This window comes from Musca autumnalis, unplaced genomic scaffold, assembly GCF_047663935.1.
Source record: "Musca autumnalis isolate F117 unplaced genomic scaffold, ASM4766393v1 scaffold_4, whole genome shotgun sequence".
Classification (NCBI taxonomy): Eukaryota; Metazoa; Arthropoda; class Insecta; order Diptera; family Muscidae; genus Musca; species Musca autumnalis.
In genome coordinates this window covers 43,139,992-43,160,010 of record NW_027411977.1, presented here as the reverse complement: position 1 = coordinate 43,160,010, position 20,019 = coordinate 43,139,992, and the positions used below count along the sequence as shown (strand labels likewise).

The following is a 20,019-nucleotide window of genomic DNA, read 5'->3' as shown; positions in this document are numbered from 1 at the left end:
CAGCAGCTAATTTGTGTGCATGTAAAATAAGTAAAAGTGTTACGGTGGGCTAACAACCTTTAAGAGTCGTAATTTATGAGGACAAACGACAGACAACCAAATGACTATCACGACCTACATGCTTTGGGACAAGTCGATGATAATTTACATTTTATCGCTTATTCACATTAGAGAAACATTTCCGAACAAAGAAATTAAACATTTATTTAGACGTTGTAATTAACATCAAACAAAACAAAATAATAAAAGATTCAGAATGGTTTGTATATGGGACTACCGGTTTTTCAAACGGCTTACAGTGAGCGATAATAATATGCAATATTTGTGCCTTGCAGTATTTGTGTGGGTAGGGGAATTCGTGTTTTTTTGGTAATATAGATATTTTAATATATATTTTATGATGTACTTTTTAAAAAGTATTCTTGTTTGAAAACAGACTAAATTGAGTCTTTTAAAATAAATGTAATTTCCTAAATTGACAGCTACACAGACGAAGTATGCACAACCTCACTGTAGTGTCGTTTCAGCGTCTTGAAACTCACAAAATATTAGCAACTTTTCATACTATTGATAACGGTAGCCAGAAGATCTTCTATTAAGAAAACTGTGATGTGATAATCTGTGATCTTCTATGAAAAAGATCTTCGATCTTAAGATCTGTAATATCTGCGATCTTCTATAACAGAACTTTGCATAGAATATCACAGATCTTTGGAAAGATATTTTTTATATAAGATCACAAATCTTCTAACAGAAGATCAGTGATTTTTATACCCTTAGCCTTTAGGCTGAAGGGGGTATATACACTTTGATACGACCAAAGTATGTTTGGACGAAACCTGTTTCAGACAATCTGTCTATTTAGTTGGTGCGCACGATAGCTCTCGAACGGATTAACCGATTCGTTCCAAACTTTGGCATTCGTAATACTTTGTCCAAACTTATTTTAAGTTCGGATACGTCCCCCACAAAAGTTCAACATTTTTCTGTAAAATGGTGTGAATGATATCTGTCAAAGGGAGCAATCGATTTGGTCCAAAGTTTACACATCGTATTATTCATTCCATGTACAGATCGGCTTCGAATATGGACTATATCGGTCCACTTGTTCGTTCGGGTACCTCCCACACAAAATTTGGAAAAAGTACAGCTCGTTTCGTTTTGAATTTTTCCAGCAGGTGGTCCTTGCGGTCGTATTATTCCTTCCATATACAGATCGGGTTCGAATATGGACTACAACGGTCCACTTGTTCGGATACCTCCCACACAAAATTTGGAAAAAGTGCAATTTAAAAGCTTCTCTCGGATCGTTTTGATTTTTTCACTAGATTGTCTTTCGGACCGCTTTTCGAAAGTTTCTGACTTGTGCAAACATTACACATCGTAGTATTTCATCCAGTAATGTAACAGGTTGGAATATGGAGTATATCGGTCCCGTCCTTCGAGTATCTCCCAGTGCAGTCTCGGATCTATTTGAAATTTGTTGAAGAAGGATTTTTTCGAGGTTCCTATTACAACGGTACAATTTGTTTTCCAGAGTAGGTCCACACTTCCTGAGATAATGGTCCAAAAACTTCAAAAATTATGTCGGTGCATTTTAAAATGGCTAGTGTGTAAGATAACTCTCTACCTATTCCTGTATTATCTTCTGGGAGAAAATCTGTGATGTTCTATGAGAAGATCAGTAAACTTCTATGAGATGATCAGTGAACTTCTATTAGAAAATCAGTGGATTTCCATGAGAAGATCTGTGATCGTTTATGAATGGATCAATGCTCTTCTTTGGGAAGATCTGTGATATTCTATGGGAAGATCTGTGATATTCTATGGGAAGATCAGTGTTCTTCTGTGGGAAGATCAGTGTTCTTCTATTAGAAGATCAGATATCTTTTTTGGGATATCTTCTTTGGGATCTTCAATGGGAAGATCTGTGATCTTCTATGGGAAGATCGATGGTCTTCTATGGAAAGATCGGTGATCTTCTATGGGAAGATCAGAGATCTTCTTTGGGAAGATCGATGGTCCTTCTATGGGAAGATCTGTGATCTTCTATGGGAAGATCGATGGTCTTCTATGGGAAGATCGGTGATCTTCTATGGGAAGATCGATGGTCCTTCAATGGGAAGATCTGTGATCTTCTATGGGAAGGCCAGTGATCTTCTATGGGAAGATCAGTGTTCTTCTATGGAAATATCAGTGATCTTCTATGGGAAGATCAGATATCTTCTATGGGAAGATCATAGACCTTCTATGGGAAGGTCAGTGATCTTCTATGGGAAGATCTGTGATCTTCTATGGGAAGATCTGTGATCTTCTATGGGAAGATCAGTGTTCTACTATGGGAAGTTCAGTGTTCTTCTATGGGAAGATCTGTGATCTTCTATGGGAAGCTCTTTGATCTTCTATAGGAAGATCAAACATTTTCTATGGGAAGATCATTGATCATATATGGGAAGATCAGTAATCTTCTATGGTAAGATCAGTGATCTTCTATGGGAAGTGATTTTCTATCGGAAGAAGGTCAGTGATCTTCTATGGGAGGATCAGTGTTCTTCTATCGGAAGATCAGTGTTCTTCTATGGAAAGATCAGTGATCTTCTATGGGAAGATCTGTGATATTCTATGGGAAGATCTGTGATCTTTTATGGGAATATCAAATATCTTCTATGGGAAGATCATAGACCTTCTATGGGAAGGTCAGTGATCTTCTATGGGAAGATCAGATATCTTTTTTGGGAAGATCAGTGATCTTCTATGGGAAGATCTGTGATATTCTATAGGAAGATCAAACATTTTCTATGGGAAGATCATTGATCATATATGGGAAGATCAGTAATCTCTATGGTAAGATCAGAGACCTTCTATGGGAAGATCATAGACCTTCTATGGGAAGGTCAGTGATCTTCTATGGGAAGATCTGTGATCTTCTATGGGAAGATCAGTGTTCTTCTATTGGAAGATCAGATATCTTTTTTGGGAAGATCAAAGATCTTCTATGGGAAGATCAGTGTTCTTCTATGGGAAGATCAGTGTTCTTCTATCGGAAGATCAGTGTTCTTCTATGGAAAGATCAGTGATCTTCCATGGGAAGATCTGTGATATTCTATGGGAAGATCAGCGATCTTCTATGGGAAGATCAGATATCTTTTTTGGGAAGATCAAAGATCTTCTATGGCAAGATCAGTGTTCTTCTATGGGAAGATCAGTGTTCTTCTATGGGAAGATCGGTGTTCTTCTATGGAAAGATCAGATATCTTTTTTGGGAAGATCAAAGATTTTCTATGGGAAGATCAGTGATCTTCTATAGGAAGATCAGCGATCTTCTATGAGAAGTGATTTTCTATCGGAAGATCAGTGATCTTCTATGGGAGGATCAGTGATCTTCTATGGGAAGATCAGTTATCTTCTATGAGAAGATCAGTTATCTTCTATGGGAAGATCAGATATCTTTTTTGGGAAGATTAGTAATCTTCTATGGGAAGATCAGTGATCTTCTATAGGAAGATCAGTTATCTTCTATGGGAAGATCAGTGATCTTCTATGGGAAGATCAGTTATCTTCTATGAGAAGATCAGTTATCTTCTATGGGAAGATCAATTATCTTCTATGGGAAGATCTGTGATCATCTTCAATGGATAATCTGTGATCTTCTATGGGAAGATCTGTGATTTTCTATGGGAAGATCAGTACAATATTCTATTAAAAGATCTGTAATATACTATGTAAAAATCTGTGATCTCACACTACAAGGATATCTGCGATTTTTTATTAGAAGATATGTGATCTTCTGCGAGATGATCTCTGATCTTCAAAGAGAAGATATGTGATGAGAAGACCTGTGATCTTCAATGCGAAAATCTATGTTCTTCTAAGGTATGACTGTTGTCTTTTAAGAGATGACCTGTTGTCTTCTATGTGATGATCTTTTGTGTACTATTAGAAGATCTATCTTCCATTAGAATATCTTCTATGAGAAAGGCTGTGATCCTCCACAAGGAGATCTATGATCTTCTGTAAGCATATCTGTGATCATGTATACGATTTCTTGTGATATTCAATGCGAAGATATGTGATCTTCTATCATAAGATCTGTGATCTTCTATAAGAAGATTTCTGATCTTCTTATATTACAAAATCTGTGATATTCTATCAGAAAATCTGTTATCTTCTGTTAGAAAATCTGTGATCTTCTATAGAAGATGAAAGATCTTCACATAGAAGGTAATAGATTTTCACATAGAATATCACAAAGCTTCTGATAGAAGATCACAAACCTTCAGATAGAAGATCGCAGATCTTCTGCTAGAAGGTCACAGATTTCCTTATAGAAGATCATAAGTCATCCTGTAATCATCTCCGAACATTTGTGATGTTTCATAGGAAGATTTTCCATGAGATGATCTGTGGTCTTCCATGAGATGATCTGTGATCTTCTATAAGAAGATTTGTGATCTTCTATGGTTAAATATGTGATCTTCTATGGGAAAATCGGTGGTCTTATATGAGAAGATCTGTGTTCTTCTATGTCAAGATCTAAATTCCTATAACGCGACCTGCGAATTCCAATAAGAAGATCTGCGGTCTTTTAAGAAAAAATCTGACATAAACAAATTTATGATATTATACCTTCTACGGGAAAATGTGTGATCATTTATGATATTATACCTTCTACGGGAAAATGTGTGATCATCTTCTCCGCCTTCTCTCATCGCACCGGAAATAGGTAAAGATTTCGCACCTTGGTATGCGTTCCTCCAGGTATATTGCTTAATAAAATAAATAACTGGTACTGAAAATACAGTACAGCAAACGTCGGTAATACTGACCTTTGTAGCAAATTTCGAGATCATCACTTAAGTCTTTAGTATTATACATTTATAACTATAAATATGAACGTTTTAAGAAAACTTTCCACTTGTAATTGGTATTGTTAAAAATATTCTCAGTTAAAACTTTGAAGCCCTTGATCTGATTAACCAATTACAAAACATGTTGAATTAACCGGTAAAAATCGATAAAAAATTATTGCTTATTATTTCGGTAATTAACCAAATTTGGCGTTAAGTTAGCAACCAAAATAAAGTTTTCGCTAAATTCTACCGACATCAACAGTGATGTCAACTTTTCCTTAAACTTTTTTTTTCGGTAACCAAAAAAATGAGCTGCAGAATTCCACTACAGAACAACTCCTAAGGTTCGCAAGTGTGGAACAGAGTGTTGTGTGCTTAGCTACAAATCAGAAGTTCGCATGTTCAATTTCGGCAAAGTGCATATACAAATTTGGACCGTGGTGATTTAAAGAATTTAATGGGTGAATTTCTCTAAATATTTTGTGTGGAAATTTTTGAGCAATTATTAATTTAACCCAGATATGTCCAATCTCTTATATATAGGACACTTAAAACTTTTGTTTTCATGATATGCCAGCTTTATCAAAGTACCGTTTTTATTGCTGATCTAAAGGATATAGCTAGAAATACATCTTGACACCATTTCGGACGGGCCCAGTACACAAAATTTTAATTTTTGTGAAAAAAATGTCTAAAAAATATCATGACCATGGGCATATCTGGGTTAAAAAAAATGTTTATATTATTTCATGATTACTCTCCTTTATCTACGGTAACTCATAACACACACCTAAAAACTGATCACTGATTGTATGGAAAGTAATTAGGTCATCATCAATTGTTCTAACTTTGCCACAAGTAAAAACCAAAATAGCTGAATTGCAAATTATTTACCTCCCTAACTGTGAGGCAGGCGGCCATTTATCCTAAGGTGATAATTTATTTTGAATAGATGAGAATCATGAGATACAGTCACGATTTTGTTGGTGAATTCAAATAAACACATACATCACTTTGTAATTAATACTTTGACATTTAGCAACTTAAAAATATAAAATTAAATTTTTATTGGCAAAGCACAGCACCTTTGTTTCTATATTTTGTTGTATTGAAGTTTTTTTTTAATACAGCAATCATATGATAATTGCTGACTGTCGTAGTCTATCTGAGAAACAATAATAAATCCAATTATGCCGGTAAATTTGTCTTCACATTTATTTCTTCAATACGGTCTATTGTACATATTTGCTGATAATTACTATGCTTGCTGTTTTATTTTGCATTTTTTGTCTCCTTTTTTATTTTGTAAAATTGCACATTTGTAGAGAAACCCAATGGAGTTCATGCAAGTACAAAAGCCACGTTCTACTCACATTTCCGTGGAATTTTTTGCTTATCACGGCGGGTCATTAACATCAGGGCAAGGAGTTTTATTTACATATTTTAAAATGGGAATTGACGTTAGAGTTTGGGGGAAATTTCATAATTTTAAAAAGAAATAGAATTTTCGAAGGTGATAAAATAAATTTTGAAGGTTTCCAAATTAAACAAAGGGCCTTAATATTCCACTGAAAGATCCAATACGTGTATGAAGTAGTGATCCTAATAATTACACATTCTCTCTAAATCTACGTCTGGAAGTCATCATACCCACCAGATATTTCAGTTGGTTATCGTCGGATTTTTAGGACTTTCGCTACATTAAGTCAAGCATTTCGAAACGATCCTTAAAATTGTTGCACCTTTCGATCTCTTTAGATCATAAAAATGCCTCCTGACGGGTCCGTGAGTGGGAAGTTTTTCCCCAAGATTGTGTCTAGGAAGCCCACAGTGATAACATTGAAGCAGGTACTGCATTGACAACATTTTAGTGTGTTGGTGTACTGGTAAAATCTTTGCCACCTCATGTAGATGGTTCAATGGCCATGATTCATGCAGTCTTCATGGCGTCATTCTGGCACCTTGGAATATTCTTCCACAGCGTAGCGCTAAAATTTGTATATCCCACTGGCGCCGCTTAGTTTACCACAGACCATTCTATTGCTTTATAAGAGGCCAACAATACCCCAAGAGCAACCGGTCAGCGATTGCAGCCTTGCATTTATGTTCTTGTCGTTCTCACACATCATGCTGCACCTTAAACAACTTTAAATGAAAGGTGCTTACACCTGGGAAGTTTTAGCGGATTCTGGAACAGCAATGTTCACAGATAAGAAAAATCAAAAAACAAAAAAAAAAAAAAAAATCGCCGGAGGGATTTTTTAATAAATTGCGGTCAAAGTTCACATTTTTAGGGGTTTTTAGGTTTTCACGATTTTGCTTGGAAATCGCGATGGCTTACGGCTCAGTTCGACGGGAAGTTCGACTAACGGCGAATCTGTCCTTCGGGCTTCTTAATATACTCACCCATGGCTTTCATCTCCAAAAGGAATTATCTCTGCCCCAAAATTTGTGTTCACAGTGTAATTTGCTTAAGCAATACCATTGACATTCAGTGTGGGTCCAACGCTTCGATTGATTTCGCGTTTCGGATGGCATCTGCAATATCGCTAATCGAGAACTGTGGTGGTAACTACTCGGCTAAAAGGTCGTGGCACCCTTCTCTTCGCTCTATTACTCTAGGGTTGATCTACTTATATCATCCTTCTTCCTCGGATTGGAGAGTGATTTAACCGTGGCCCGCAATTTACTTAAACCTGTACCAATGTTATATTGCTTCAGGTGGTCGAGCCAATTTTTTTGCTTATGCTCGCCTACCCTGTGGACTTCAAGAGTAAGTTCCCCAACTCCAGGGTCTTTGGGATTCTTACGGCAAAACTCATCACACTCATTTGCTAGACCCGTCGCCTATTTGCTGGTATAATTTCTGGTATTCGACCAGCAGTAACGTAGCGAGCGGCTTCAGTTGTGATGATTCCCCGGAAGCTTCCCGAGGATCAGAGGGAATGAGCAGCTCTCCGAAGCGGTGATTGGTCAATTCTTTGAACATTTCGCAATCAGCTTTTCCAGTTAATGGAGACCATGATAGGATGATGGTCTGAGCCAAAGGAAAAAACGGGTTGCCAGGACAAGTCATTTATCAAACTGGGCTCCACAATGGTGATGTCTGGCGAGCTGTGGCAATGACTTCCTGTCCTTTCTCACCGGGCAAATGTGGAGCAGGCATTCCAGGATATATTACCGCTTCCATGGTTGTTGTTGTTGTTGTAACAGTGTTTGTTATTATGTTTGTATGTTCGTTCTTCTGTTCAATCTGGCTCTGGGTCTATCTCCAGTTCCAGGGAAGTGGCTGCTTCGATGGGATGTAACCACAGATCCACTGGAGTTAAATGAGTAGGTTTGGCTGGACAGTTTAAAAGGTGTTTTGTGTCGTGCGGGCCCATGCCACATACTGGACAGATGTCTTGCACGGCGCGGTCGATTTCCGCCCAATAAGAATTTAGGCGACTGCAATATCCCGAGCGTAGTTGAGCCAAAACTACTCTAGTTTGTCGTGGCAGCTGACGCTCCTCAGCTGCAATAGATTGGGGATGTATTTCGAGGACTTTATTCACACTATAATTGCTTAAGGCCTTGGCAACTGCATCCGCGTGAATACTATTTAAACCTGTTTGATATGCTTGTTGTTCCTGAATTCCACGTACGACTGGCGTCCACACATATAATTGACTATCCAATGTTTTAAGCTTGGCCGGAGGGTTGTCTGCTCAATGTCCTCAAACAGCGTGGAGTGCCAGACTGTATCAAAGGCTTTTGATACGTCAAGCGCCACCACCACTGTTCTATCGCACGGCCGTCTCTGGTTGAGTCCTTGACAAATATGTATGTGTACGATTCACTTTTGCTGGCATCCTTGCCGGGCTTCCGTAGTGGGACCACCCTGCCTATTTTCCAGACTTAAGGAACAATGAGGGTGGATAGCGACAAGTTGAGAACTTTAGTGAGATACTCCACTCCCGGCTCATCCAGCATGTCAGCTCCCTGACACTGGGGTCATTGGGGTTGGTTCGGCGAAGCTCATCACGCTCATTTGCTAATCCCGTCGCCTCAGGTGGGAAGTTTGGTTTTACTTCGGGTATTCGACCAGCAGGGATATGGCGAGCGGCTGCAGCAGTGATGATGTCTCGGAACGTCCTTTCCGCTACCCGAACATCAGAAGGATTGGGCAGTTCTCTGAAGCGGTGATTGGTGAACTCTCTGAAACCCAGCCAATCAGCTTTCTAATGATTGACGAATGTGCGGCGTTCAGAGGTAATGAAATCATGTGGTCTGCTAATGGAGACAAGTATGGGGAGATGGTCTGATCCAAGGGAAATGACGGGTTGCCAGGTGATGTCATTTGTCAGTCCAGGTGACACTATGGTTATATCTGGCGAACTGTGACACGCTCCTCTTATTCTGGTAGAGGCGTCCTCATTGACCGAGCAAAACGTAGAGCTATAGAATCTGCTCAGCCAGCGCTTTACCCCTCTGGTGGTTTCCCAGGGCCGAATGCCACATCTCATGATGCGCATTAAAGTCCCCCCGGACCAGACGATTATGACCTTCCAAAAGCGGGCTAATGTTAGGCACGTAATCTGAGATACGGCTATTTCTCGGCTGGATGTATACGTTCAGCAACTCTATCTCGGCATTTCCACACCTGACTGCTACCCCCATAGAATCTGCTCAGCCAGCGCTTTACCCCTCTGGTGGTTTCCCAGGGCCGAATGCCACATCTCATGATGCGCATTAAAGTCCCCCCGGACCAGACGATTATGACCTTCCAAAAGCGGGCTAATGTTAGGCACGTAATCTGAGATACGGCTATTTCTCGGCTGGATGTATACGTTCAGCAAATCTATCTCGGCAGTTCCACACCTGACTGCTACCCCCATACACTCCATGTACGGGTCATTAGAGACAGGCTCAAGCGAGATAGGTCTGTATTGGACAGACTGGTGCAATAGGAAAGCTAATCCTCCACCTCCAATTCTGGTGCGATCTTTCCTTAGCACATTGTAACCATCACAATGTTGTAAGCTACAGTTGTGGTTGAGCTTAGTTTCTTGCACCGCAGCGACCTTGATGTTCTTCTGACTCATGAAATCTACTATTTCCTCGATCTTACCTCGGAGTCCATTGCAATTAAATTGCAAAAAGGATGCATTCTCTGGGATTGGGACAAGAACGGCTGGTGTTAAAGGCTGCGCGTGCGGTTGTTATCGAGCGGACTGCGGGGCAGTTTCGTAGTCAGACGACGAGGGAGTTTCGTAATCCGACGACGACTCACAGGGGACTGTGTTCACGCAGCATGCAGCAACATAGTCCCTGTCGTAGTCCCTCACGTGGACAAGTCCAGAACAACACCTTAGATGCACCCACTCCTGACATCTATTGCATCTCACCGAAGGTTGGATGTGGGTGAAGATGCGGATGTGACTAACTGAGCACAGATATATTGGTCCTGGGTTTTCCTCCGTCCCGGCACGGACCAAAAGAATTCGGAGCAGGCATTCCGGGATATGCTGCTCCCAACACAGAAAAACGAAACAAATACGAACTAAGGTGGCGGCCGCTGGCCGGAACGATGATTTTGTGTTATTCCGGGTCAATCCGGTACGAAAGAACCCGCTGCCGTGGGCCATGGTGGCCAAATATATGAACACATACACATAATTGTTGAGGTGATGGCCCCTGTCGAAGATTAATCCGATTCTATAAACTTAGCAAAGAAAATAATTATTTCACTGGACTGATATTGTCCCTCTCCGAACTGGATAAAGTTTGGAAGAAATATTAATACAATCAGTTACTCCCTTTCGAGAGGTATCCTGTTAACCAAGCAGACATTGCTAAATCGGCTCCAAATTGTATGAAACGGATTTCATCTATATGGGGGACATTTCTGATAGTGGCAATATGTATACATATATCCTCTGTAGCCATGGATCGAGGGTATGCAAACTTCTAGAAATTTGTGACTTAATGGCAGCTGGTTGGGAGGCCACAACGCTTTAAAATTTTTCGAAAATTAGTTTGCTGCATTCAGTTTTTTTGGAAGTAGTTTTTTTCACACATGTCGGGATAGAAACATAACCGATTGCTCAACCCAAATTTTTCACAGTTTACTAAAACATCAACAAATTTTAAGTTTTCAACATTACCAAGATATTCTTAAAAATGTGGGTTATTACAAATTTCCTCTCTTTATTATCGCTTTATTCTTTTGAGACATTCATTAAACGACCATTTAATTTTAACACCTCTGTTTTTTATGGTCATCATTGTTGCCTCTTCTGTCATAATGGCAAACGGAGCCACACAGTGTTAGGAATTATGTTGATGCATTCATTCATTCATTGAGAGTTTCTTCGGAAAAATGTTTTATCATCTTTGTGACCTTAATATATGTATAGCATCCAAAAGAATGGTTCTTACATTTTCCCACCTTTCCCTCTTCTGGCGCTTATTGCTGTTAAGCATTTCATTTCTCTCGGGGGTCTGGTTAAAGCATTGATGCATCTTCATATTGCAGCATTGTTGGTCACTGGTGTGCCCCATCAACAAAAAGATGATGACGTTGTTGGCTTTTGCTCCATAATCTGTTTTTAAGGTGTGGTGTTATGTTACCATGCCTTGGCTGTTTGCCACATGACGTCCGCCTTCATTGGTCGTGTCTGATCATTTGTTACATTTGATCGGTTGATTGTTAAGCTTCATTTCTTTTAATCGCCAATACAATATTTTCTTCATCGTCATCATCTGAACTTTTACTGGGGCGAGTTGTGCAAGCGTGTGGATGTAATATCTTAGAGGTGATTTGATGGATGAATGAATTGGATCTATGTGATATCTGCTGTGGTGTTGAGTATTTGTGCAACATCATCACCATGGTTTTGATGCTTTTGCTGTTGTTGCTGGTTGGTGTCGTGATCAATGTGCTCATCACGTCATCATCCGTCATTGTCTACTTTTTTCCAGCTGGATTTTATTTCAAACTCTAGTATGCTTGTTTTTGTAGATCATTTCAGAATTATGTTGTATTTGCAAAGTGTGTTGTCAGTGTGTGTGTGTGCTCATGAAACATATTTCAATTGGCATTGTTTTGATGGAGCTTTTTTGTCTTGTCTAAGTGGGCAACGCTGTACAACTGACACACATAATTTGCCATCTCTAATTAAATTTAATAATAACCATAATTGACAGTAATTTGGATATCACACAGAAATTGTGTGATACTAATGGGAATATTTTTCTTAGATTTGCGTAATTTTCTATTTTGGAATGCAAATGTTAAAATATGATATCTTGCAAACAATACTAGCAATGCCTTAAAATTATACCGCATAGTGTTTTTTATACGGGGTGGGCCAGAAATAAGACAACAAAGTTTCTGACAAGGACTGCCAAATATGTTAACATACATAGGACTATAATGATAGAGTCTATCATGCTACTACAACGCAGCCACCCAGATGTCTTCAGTCATATCAATGTCAATATAACAACCAGTCTGCTCAGAAGCAATATCAAACGAATTATCTACACATACGTCCTATACCAAACATGACAATATACCCTTTCCGAAAGAAACAGTGCGTCTATAGAACCTTTCTGAAAGGAACTGTGGTTCTATATAAACCCTCTATATATACCCTCTCTGAAAAAGGGGACTTCTATAGACCCTTTCCGAAAGAAAAGGTGCTCGCTCCTATAGACCCGTTCTCAAAGAAAAGGAGCTTCAATACATCCTTTCTTAAAGAAAGGGGACTTTTATAGACTCTCTCTCTCTCTAAAAGAAAGGGTGCTTCTATAGATCCTTTCTGAAAGAAACGGTGCTTCTATTGACCCTTTCTAAAAGAAAGGGTACTGCTATAGGCCTTTTCAGAAAGAAAGGGAACTTCTATTGATACTTTCTGAAAAAGGGTGCTTTTATGGTAGACCCTTTCTGAAAGAAGGGGTGCTTCCATAGCAGTCCCTTTCCGAAAGAAAGGGTGCTTCTTTAGTAGACCCTTTTTAAAGAAAGGGTGCTTCCGCAGAACCCTTTTTAAAGAAAGGGTGCTTCCGTAGAACCTTTCTTAAAGAAGGAATGCTTCTATTAACCCTTTCTGAAAGAAAGGGTACAGCTATTGACCTTTTCTGAAAGAAAGGGCACATCTATTGATACTTTCTAAAAAAGGGTGCTTCTATAGCAGACCCTTCCTGAAAGAAAGGGTGCTTCTATAGAAGACCCTTTCCGAAAGAAAGGGTGCTTCTATAGCAGACCCTTTCCGAAAGAAATGGTGCTTCTATAGCAGACCCTTCCCGAAAGAAAGGGTGCTTCTATAGCAGACCCTTTCCGAAAGAAAGGGTGCTTCTGTAGCATACCCTTTCCGAAAGAAAGGGTGCTTCTATAGCAGACCCTTCCCGAAAGAAAGGGTGCTTCTATAGCAGACCCTTTCCGAAAGGGTGCTTCTATAGCAGACCCTTTCCGAAAGGGTGCTTCTTTAGCAGACCCTTTCTGTAAGAAAGGGTGCTTCTTTAGCAGACCCTTTCTGTAAGAAAGGGTGCTTCTTTAGCAGACCCTTTCTGTAAGAAAGGGTGCTTCTTTAGCAGACACTTTCCGAAAGAAAGGGTGCTTCCGTAGAACCCTTTTTAAAGAAAGGGTGCTTCCGTAGAACCCTTTTTAAAGAAAGGGTGCTTCCGTAGAACCCTTTTTAAAGAAAGGGTGCTTCCGTAGAACCCTTTTTAAAGAAAGGGTGCTGCCGTAGAACCCTTTTTAAAGAAAGGTTGCTTCCGTAGAACCCTTTTTAAAGAAAGGGTGCTGCCGTAGAACCCTTTTTAAAGAAAGGGTGCCTCCGTAGAACCCTTTTTAAAGAAAGGGTGCTTCCGTAGAACCCTTTTTAAAGAAAGGGTGCTTCCGTAGAACCCTTTTTAAAGAAAGGGTGCTTCCGTAGAACCCTTTTTAAAGAAAGGGTGCTTCCGTAGAACCCTTTTTAAAGAAAGGGTGCTTCCGTAGAACCCTTTTTAAAGAAAGGGTGCTTCCGTAGAACCCTTTTTAAACAAAGGGTGCTTCCGTAGAACCCTTTTTAAACAAAGGGTGCTTCCGTAGAACCCTTTTTAAACAAAGGGTGCTTCCGTAGAACCCTTTTTAAACAAAGGGTGCTTCCGTAGAACCTTTCTTAAAGAAGGTATGCTTCTATTAACCCTTTCTGAAAGAAAGGGTACAGCTATTGACCTTTTCTGAAAGAAAGGGTACATCTATTGATACTTTCTAAAACAAGGGTGCTTCTATGGTAGACCCTTTCTGAAAGAAAGGGTGCTTCTATAGCAGACCCTTTCCGAAAGAAAAGGGTGCTTCTATAGCATACTCTTTCCGAAAGAAAGGGTGCTTCTATAGCAGACCCTTCCCGAAAGAAAGGGTGCTTCTATAGCAGACCCTTTCCGAAAGAAAGGGTGCTTCTATAGAAGACCCTTTCCGTAAGAAAGGGTGCTTCTATAGCAGACCCTTTCCGAAAGAAAGTGTGCTTCTATAGCAGACCCTTTCCGAAAGAAAGGGTGCTTCTATAACATACCCTTTCCGAAAGAAAGGGTGCTTCTATAACATACCCTTTCCGAAAGAAAGGGTGCTTCTATAACATACCCTTTCCGAAAGAAAGGGTGCTTTTGTAGCTGACACTTCCCGAAAGAAAGCGTGGTTTTATAGCAGATCTTTTCCGAAAGAAAGCGTGGTTTTATAGCAGATCCTTTCCGAAAGAAAGCGTGGTTTTATAGCAGATCCTTTCCGAAAGAAAGCGTGGTTTTATAGCAGATCCTTTCCGAAAGAAAGCGTGGTTTTATAGCAGATCCTTTCCGAAAGGGTGCTTCTATAGCAGATCCTTTCCGAAAGGGTGCTTCTATAGCAGACCCTTTCCGAAAGAAAGGGTGCTTCTATAGCAGACCCTTTCCGAAGAAAGTGTGCTTCTATAGCAGACCCTTTCCGAAAGAAAGGGTGCTTCCATAGCAGACCCTTTCCGAAAGAAAGGGTGCTTCTATAGCAGACCCTTTCCGAAAGAGAGGGTGCTTCTATAGCAGACCTTTCTATAGAAGACCCTTTCCGAAAGAAAGGGTGCTTCTATAGCATACCTTTCTATAGCAGACCCTTTCCGAAAGAAAGGGTGCTTCTATAGCATACCTTTCTATAGCAGACCCTTTCCGAAAGAAAGGGTGCTTCTATAGCAGACCCTTTCCGAAAGAAAGGGTGCTTCTATAGAAGACCCTTTCCGAAAGAAAGGGTGCTTCTATAGCAGACCCTTTTCGAAAGAAAGGCTGCTTCTATAGCAGACCCTTCCCGAAAGAAAGGGTGCTTCTATAGCAGACCCTTTCCGAAAGAAAGGGTGCTTCTATAACATACCCTTTCCGAAAGAAAGGGTGCTTTTATAGCTGACACTTCCCGAAAGAAAGCGTGGTTTTATAGCAGATCCTTTCCGAAAGGGTGCTTCTATAGCAGACCCTTTCCGAAAGAAAGGGTGCTTCTATAACATACCCTTTCCGAAAGAAAGGGTGCTTTTATAGCTGACACTTCCCGAAAGAAAGCGTGATTTTATAGCAGATCCTTTCCGAAAGGGTGCTTCTATAGCAGACCCTTTCCGAAAGAAAGGGTGCTTCTATAGCAGACCCTCTCCGAAAGAAAGGGTGCTTCTATAGCAGACCCTTTCTGGAATGAAGGGTGCTTCTATAGCAGACCCTTTCTGGAATGAAGGGTTCTTCTATCGACCCTTTCTATGGTGCTCCTAGAGATCCTTTCTGAAAAAAGGTGCTTCTAGTGACCCTTCCCGAATGGAAGGGTGCTTCTATAGACCCATACTGAAAGAAAGGGTGCTTCTATAGACCCTTCCTGAAAAAAATGGGGGCTTCTATAGAACCTTTCTGAAAAAAGGGAAGCTTCTATAGACCCTTTCTGCAAGAAAGGATGCTTCTATAGACCCTTTCTGAAAGACCCTTACTGAACAAAGGATGCTTATATATACCCTTACAGAAAGAAAGGGTGCTTTTATAGACTTTTACCTGAAGAAAGCATGCTTCTCTAGACCCTGAAAGTCCCTTTCTGAAAGAAAAAACCTTCTATAGCCCTTTTCTGAAATAAAAGGTGATTCTATTGAACCTTTCTGAAAGAAAAGGGTGCGTCTGTAGACCCTTACTGAAAGAAAGGGTGCTTCTATATACCATTACTGCAATAAAGAGTGTTTCTTTAAACCCTTAGTGAAAGAAAGGGTGCTTCTACAGACCCTTAGTGAAAGAAAGGGTGCTTCTATAGACCCTTAGTGAAAGAAAGGGTGCTTCTATAGACCCTTAGTGAAAGAAAGGGTGCTTCTATAGACCCTTAGTGAAAGAAAGGGTGCTTCTATAGACCCTTAGTGAAAGAAACGGTGCTTCTATAGACCTTTAGTGAAAGAAAGGGTGCTTCTATAGACCCTTAGTGAAAGAAAGGGTGCTTCTATAGACCATAACTGAAAGAAAGGTTGATTCTATAGACCCTTACTGAAAGAAAGGTTGATTCTATAGACCCTTACTGAAAGAAAGGGTGCTTCTATAGACCCTTACTGAAAGAAAGGGCGATTCTATTGACCCTTACTGAAAGAAAGGGTGCTTCTCTAGACCCTTACTGAAAGAAAGGGTGATTCTATAAACTCTTACTGAAAATTACTAACACACTGTCATAAATAGGCAATGTTTTGAATACAGTCACATTTTTTGGATTCTCTTTTCATGGTCGGCACTGGCATAGACCAATGAATATACTGACGACGGAATGGTCTCACCGAGTATGTTCGACTTGAGTGTAGTAACTAAGAAACTCAATATAGAATTCCAGAAACAAAAATACAACTTAAGAAATATTTTGTTTTGACAGAAGTCTACATAGGATTAGTTTTTGATGGGAACTATATCCTCAGATAAAAATATCCAAGAAAATATTTTCATTTCCCCCAAAAAACGTCTTCGAACTTGTTTGAGTTTTCGGGTTTGAGTGACTTGACCGCGGAAAAATTGAGTAATACTTCGTCTATAAATTCATTAGTCTATGGTCTAGGGTAAACCAACGAGATTGTGGTGCTCAAAGAGTGTATTGTCCCACTGAATAGTCATACCAAATATAAGGCTTAAAGGCACATTGAACGCGCACTGAACCACTGAAAAATCAATTTCTCTTAGACACAAAGTATTGCCAAAGTATTCTAGTTTTATATAAAATCTTTATAAATTTTATAAGTTTTAAAAGAAATTTCTTAAATCATGCCCCTTAATGGAAATGTTTTGTTTCACTTCCCACGTGACTTGGAGAATGTTAAATTTCTTATAAATTGTTAAATCATTCGAAAATAAATCACATTCAATCATCTGGAACATTATTGAAAATATCAATAATAATAATTAACTTGACATTGTTCCACATGGCGGACGGCGGCATGTGAGAATACACAATTTCAAGTTTTCGCATCATTTTCACCCAACACCTAAAGTTCACAAGCAAATAAACAAATAAATATGTACTATATAAAAGCTGCTAACATTAATAAATGCTAATTAAATTTGTTCTCTGCTCTGTTTTTTTTCAGATTTAGCCTAAATGTGAGAAAAACACAACATCTAACCCCACCAACGAATATCCCCTACACAACAACAACGACGACATCATGAATAAGTTAAAATCTATGCTACCGCCATCTCTCAACATTTCTTCGTCGTCATCGGCGTCAAAACGACAATCGGAAAATTTAGAACCAGAAATTGGTTTTCAATTGACCATCGAAGCTAGTTCACCACAAACCTCCAATGATTCTCCACACGCACCAAAGACAGTGATTCCTGAATTGAATGTTCATTTATTAGCAGCGCGCCATCTGCCATCATTGTTTGGCTTTAAAATTGTACAGGGTTACCTGATAAAAGTGGGTATTTGCTTTAGCATGGACATAAACCATAAACTAATTGTTTTTATTAATTTTCCTTGTTTCACCCTGTTTTGTAGGTAAAACTTTTTCCCGGTTCGAAGCGTATGGACAGTACGATACAAACGAATACATGGCCAAAGTTTAATGAAACTTTTAAATTCCCCTTGGCACCAGAAATAAAGTAAGTAACAAAAGTGGAGAATTTGTAAATTTTAACAAAGCTTGGATACCATTCATCGTATTTTTTTGCTGTAGAAATAAATTAAATCTACGCTAAATGACCATTATTATAAAATTGGTGTAAAATCGTTAATGATGGAGATATTTACATTAGGCCGGGCGATTTGTGTGGAAGGAAAAAACTTTAATGCGACCTTCGCGTTTCTGATTCCTGGGATTCAACTGAGCAAAAAAGTCCACTGGACCATATGTCTACGATGAAAATCGAGCCTCCCGATTTGGACTCGAAGTTTTTTATTGGCGTTTTTTGGATATTTTTGCATATAACAGCCAAACCATAGGAAAGGACGTTCCGAGACATCACCACTGCTGCAACCGCTCGCCATATCTCTGCTAGTCGAATACCCGAAGTAAGACCAAACTTCCCATCTGAAGAGTTGGAACATTGAAGCCGCTAAAGGTGAATTGTAGGCAACGGTTAAGTCACTCTCGAATCCTAAAAGAAGTGAAGATAGGACCTCAGTCACGTTTGTTGACGTTACGTTGACTGACCCGAAGAGATGCGCAAGTTATTTTAATCGACAGTTTGTCAAGCACCCCGAGAGTGACAGGGCTAAGAGAAGATTATTACGTCGCATCAGATCTCTTCCTGCCTAGGAGGAACCATCACAGTTTACAATGGATGATGTTGCCAACGCTATCAGGAACGCTAAATCATCCAAAGCGTTGGACCCTGATGGAATCTCCATGGTAATGCTGAAGCAGCTGGATGAGCCGGGAGTGAAGTATCTCACTAAAGTTCTCAACTTGTCGCTATCCACCCTCATTGTTCCCGAAGTCTGGAAAATGGGCAGGGTGGTCCTACTACGGAAGCCCGGCAAGGATGCCAGCCAAAGTGAATCGATTTTGCTTTTGTCGCCCGTAGCAAAGACCCTTGAGGCCTTAGTCCTCCTTGCCGATCATCAGCATGGATTTAGTAAGCACGACAACTGCACTGCACGCTATTACCACACATATTTGTCAAGGACTCAACCAGAGACGGCCGTGCGATAGAACAGTGATGGTGGCGCTTGACTTATCAAAATTCTTTGATACAGTCAGGCACTCCACTCTGTTTGAGGACAATTATATGTGTGGACGCCAGTCGTGCGTGGAATTCAGGAACAAGAAGTCCAAGCCCCGTGGAGTGAAACAAGGAGTTCCGCAAGGTGGACTGATATCTCCGGACGGCATTGAGAACGTAGCGAATGCGGATGATTGCCGGATCCTGGCGTCAGGTACCTATCCTGATGACATCTGTGAGAGACTGAACAACTATTTAACCGATCTTACCACCTTATTCCATTCGAGGAATATGCAGATTTCCGCCACAAAATCTACAGGCACTCTGTTCACCACATGGACAGCGCAGTTTGGACGTGGGTTGAACTTCGTGGTCGACGGTAGCCGAATTCAGACCACAAACTGCCCTAAAATTTTAGGGGTCACATTCGACACTACATTCACGTCGTGCGCACACGCCACAGCTATCTGCGGCAAGCTGAAAAGTAGGAACAAGGTCCTCAAGTCCCTAGCCGCCAGCACTTGGGGTGCAGATAAAGAAAACTTGTTGACCACATATAACGCGATAGGTCGGTCTGTGGTAGCTATGCAGCTGGTCTCAGAGATTATGTGATACGAATTGGAAAAAGATTCAAACTTGCCAGAATGCCGCCCTGACAATAGCAACAGGGTGCCTGCTCAAATCGTCAGTGGACCATCTACATGAGGAGACATAGATTCTTCCAGTGAAGCAACACAATGAGATGCTTTCGTTGCAGTACCTGCTTGGATGTTACCGTGTGAGCCATCCCAATCACCATCTTGTGGGTAGGCCTGACACATTCAGGCAGATCAGGAAGGATATCCATACTCTAGAGGGAGAGGTCCAACGATACAGGAGAGAACCCCTAGATCAACAAGCATATCAAGCTATAGTGTGAATAAAGTACTCGGAGTACATCCCCCATCTATCGCAGGTGAGGAACATCAGCTGCCACGACAAACCAGAGTAGTTTTGGCTCAACTACGCTCGGAATATTGCAGTCGCCTAA

At 40.3% G+C, this 20,019-nt stretch overlaps 1 protein-coding gene across 7 annotated transcripts in view; it reads left to right on the top strand.

The window, feature by feature from the left end:
* The window catches only part of LOC141404359 (uncharacterized), a 68,374-nt gene that overhangs the window by 33,152 nt on the left and 15,203 nt on the right, over nt 1-20,019 (top strand). For all 7 annotated transcript variants that reach the window (XM_073987893.1, XM_073987894.1, XM_073987900.1 and 4 more), the window contains 2 exons: nt 17,411-17,743; nt 17,824-17,927. In XM_073987893.1, the coding sequence (XP_073843994.1) occupies nt 17,489-17,743; nt 17,824-17,927 (359 nt within the window). In that variant the 5' untranslated portion in view covers nt 17,411-17,488. The remainder of the gene's footprint in view (nt 1-17,410; nt 17,744-17,823; nt 17,928-20,019) is intronic.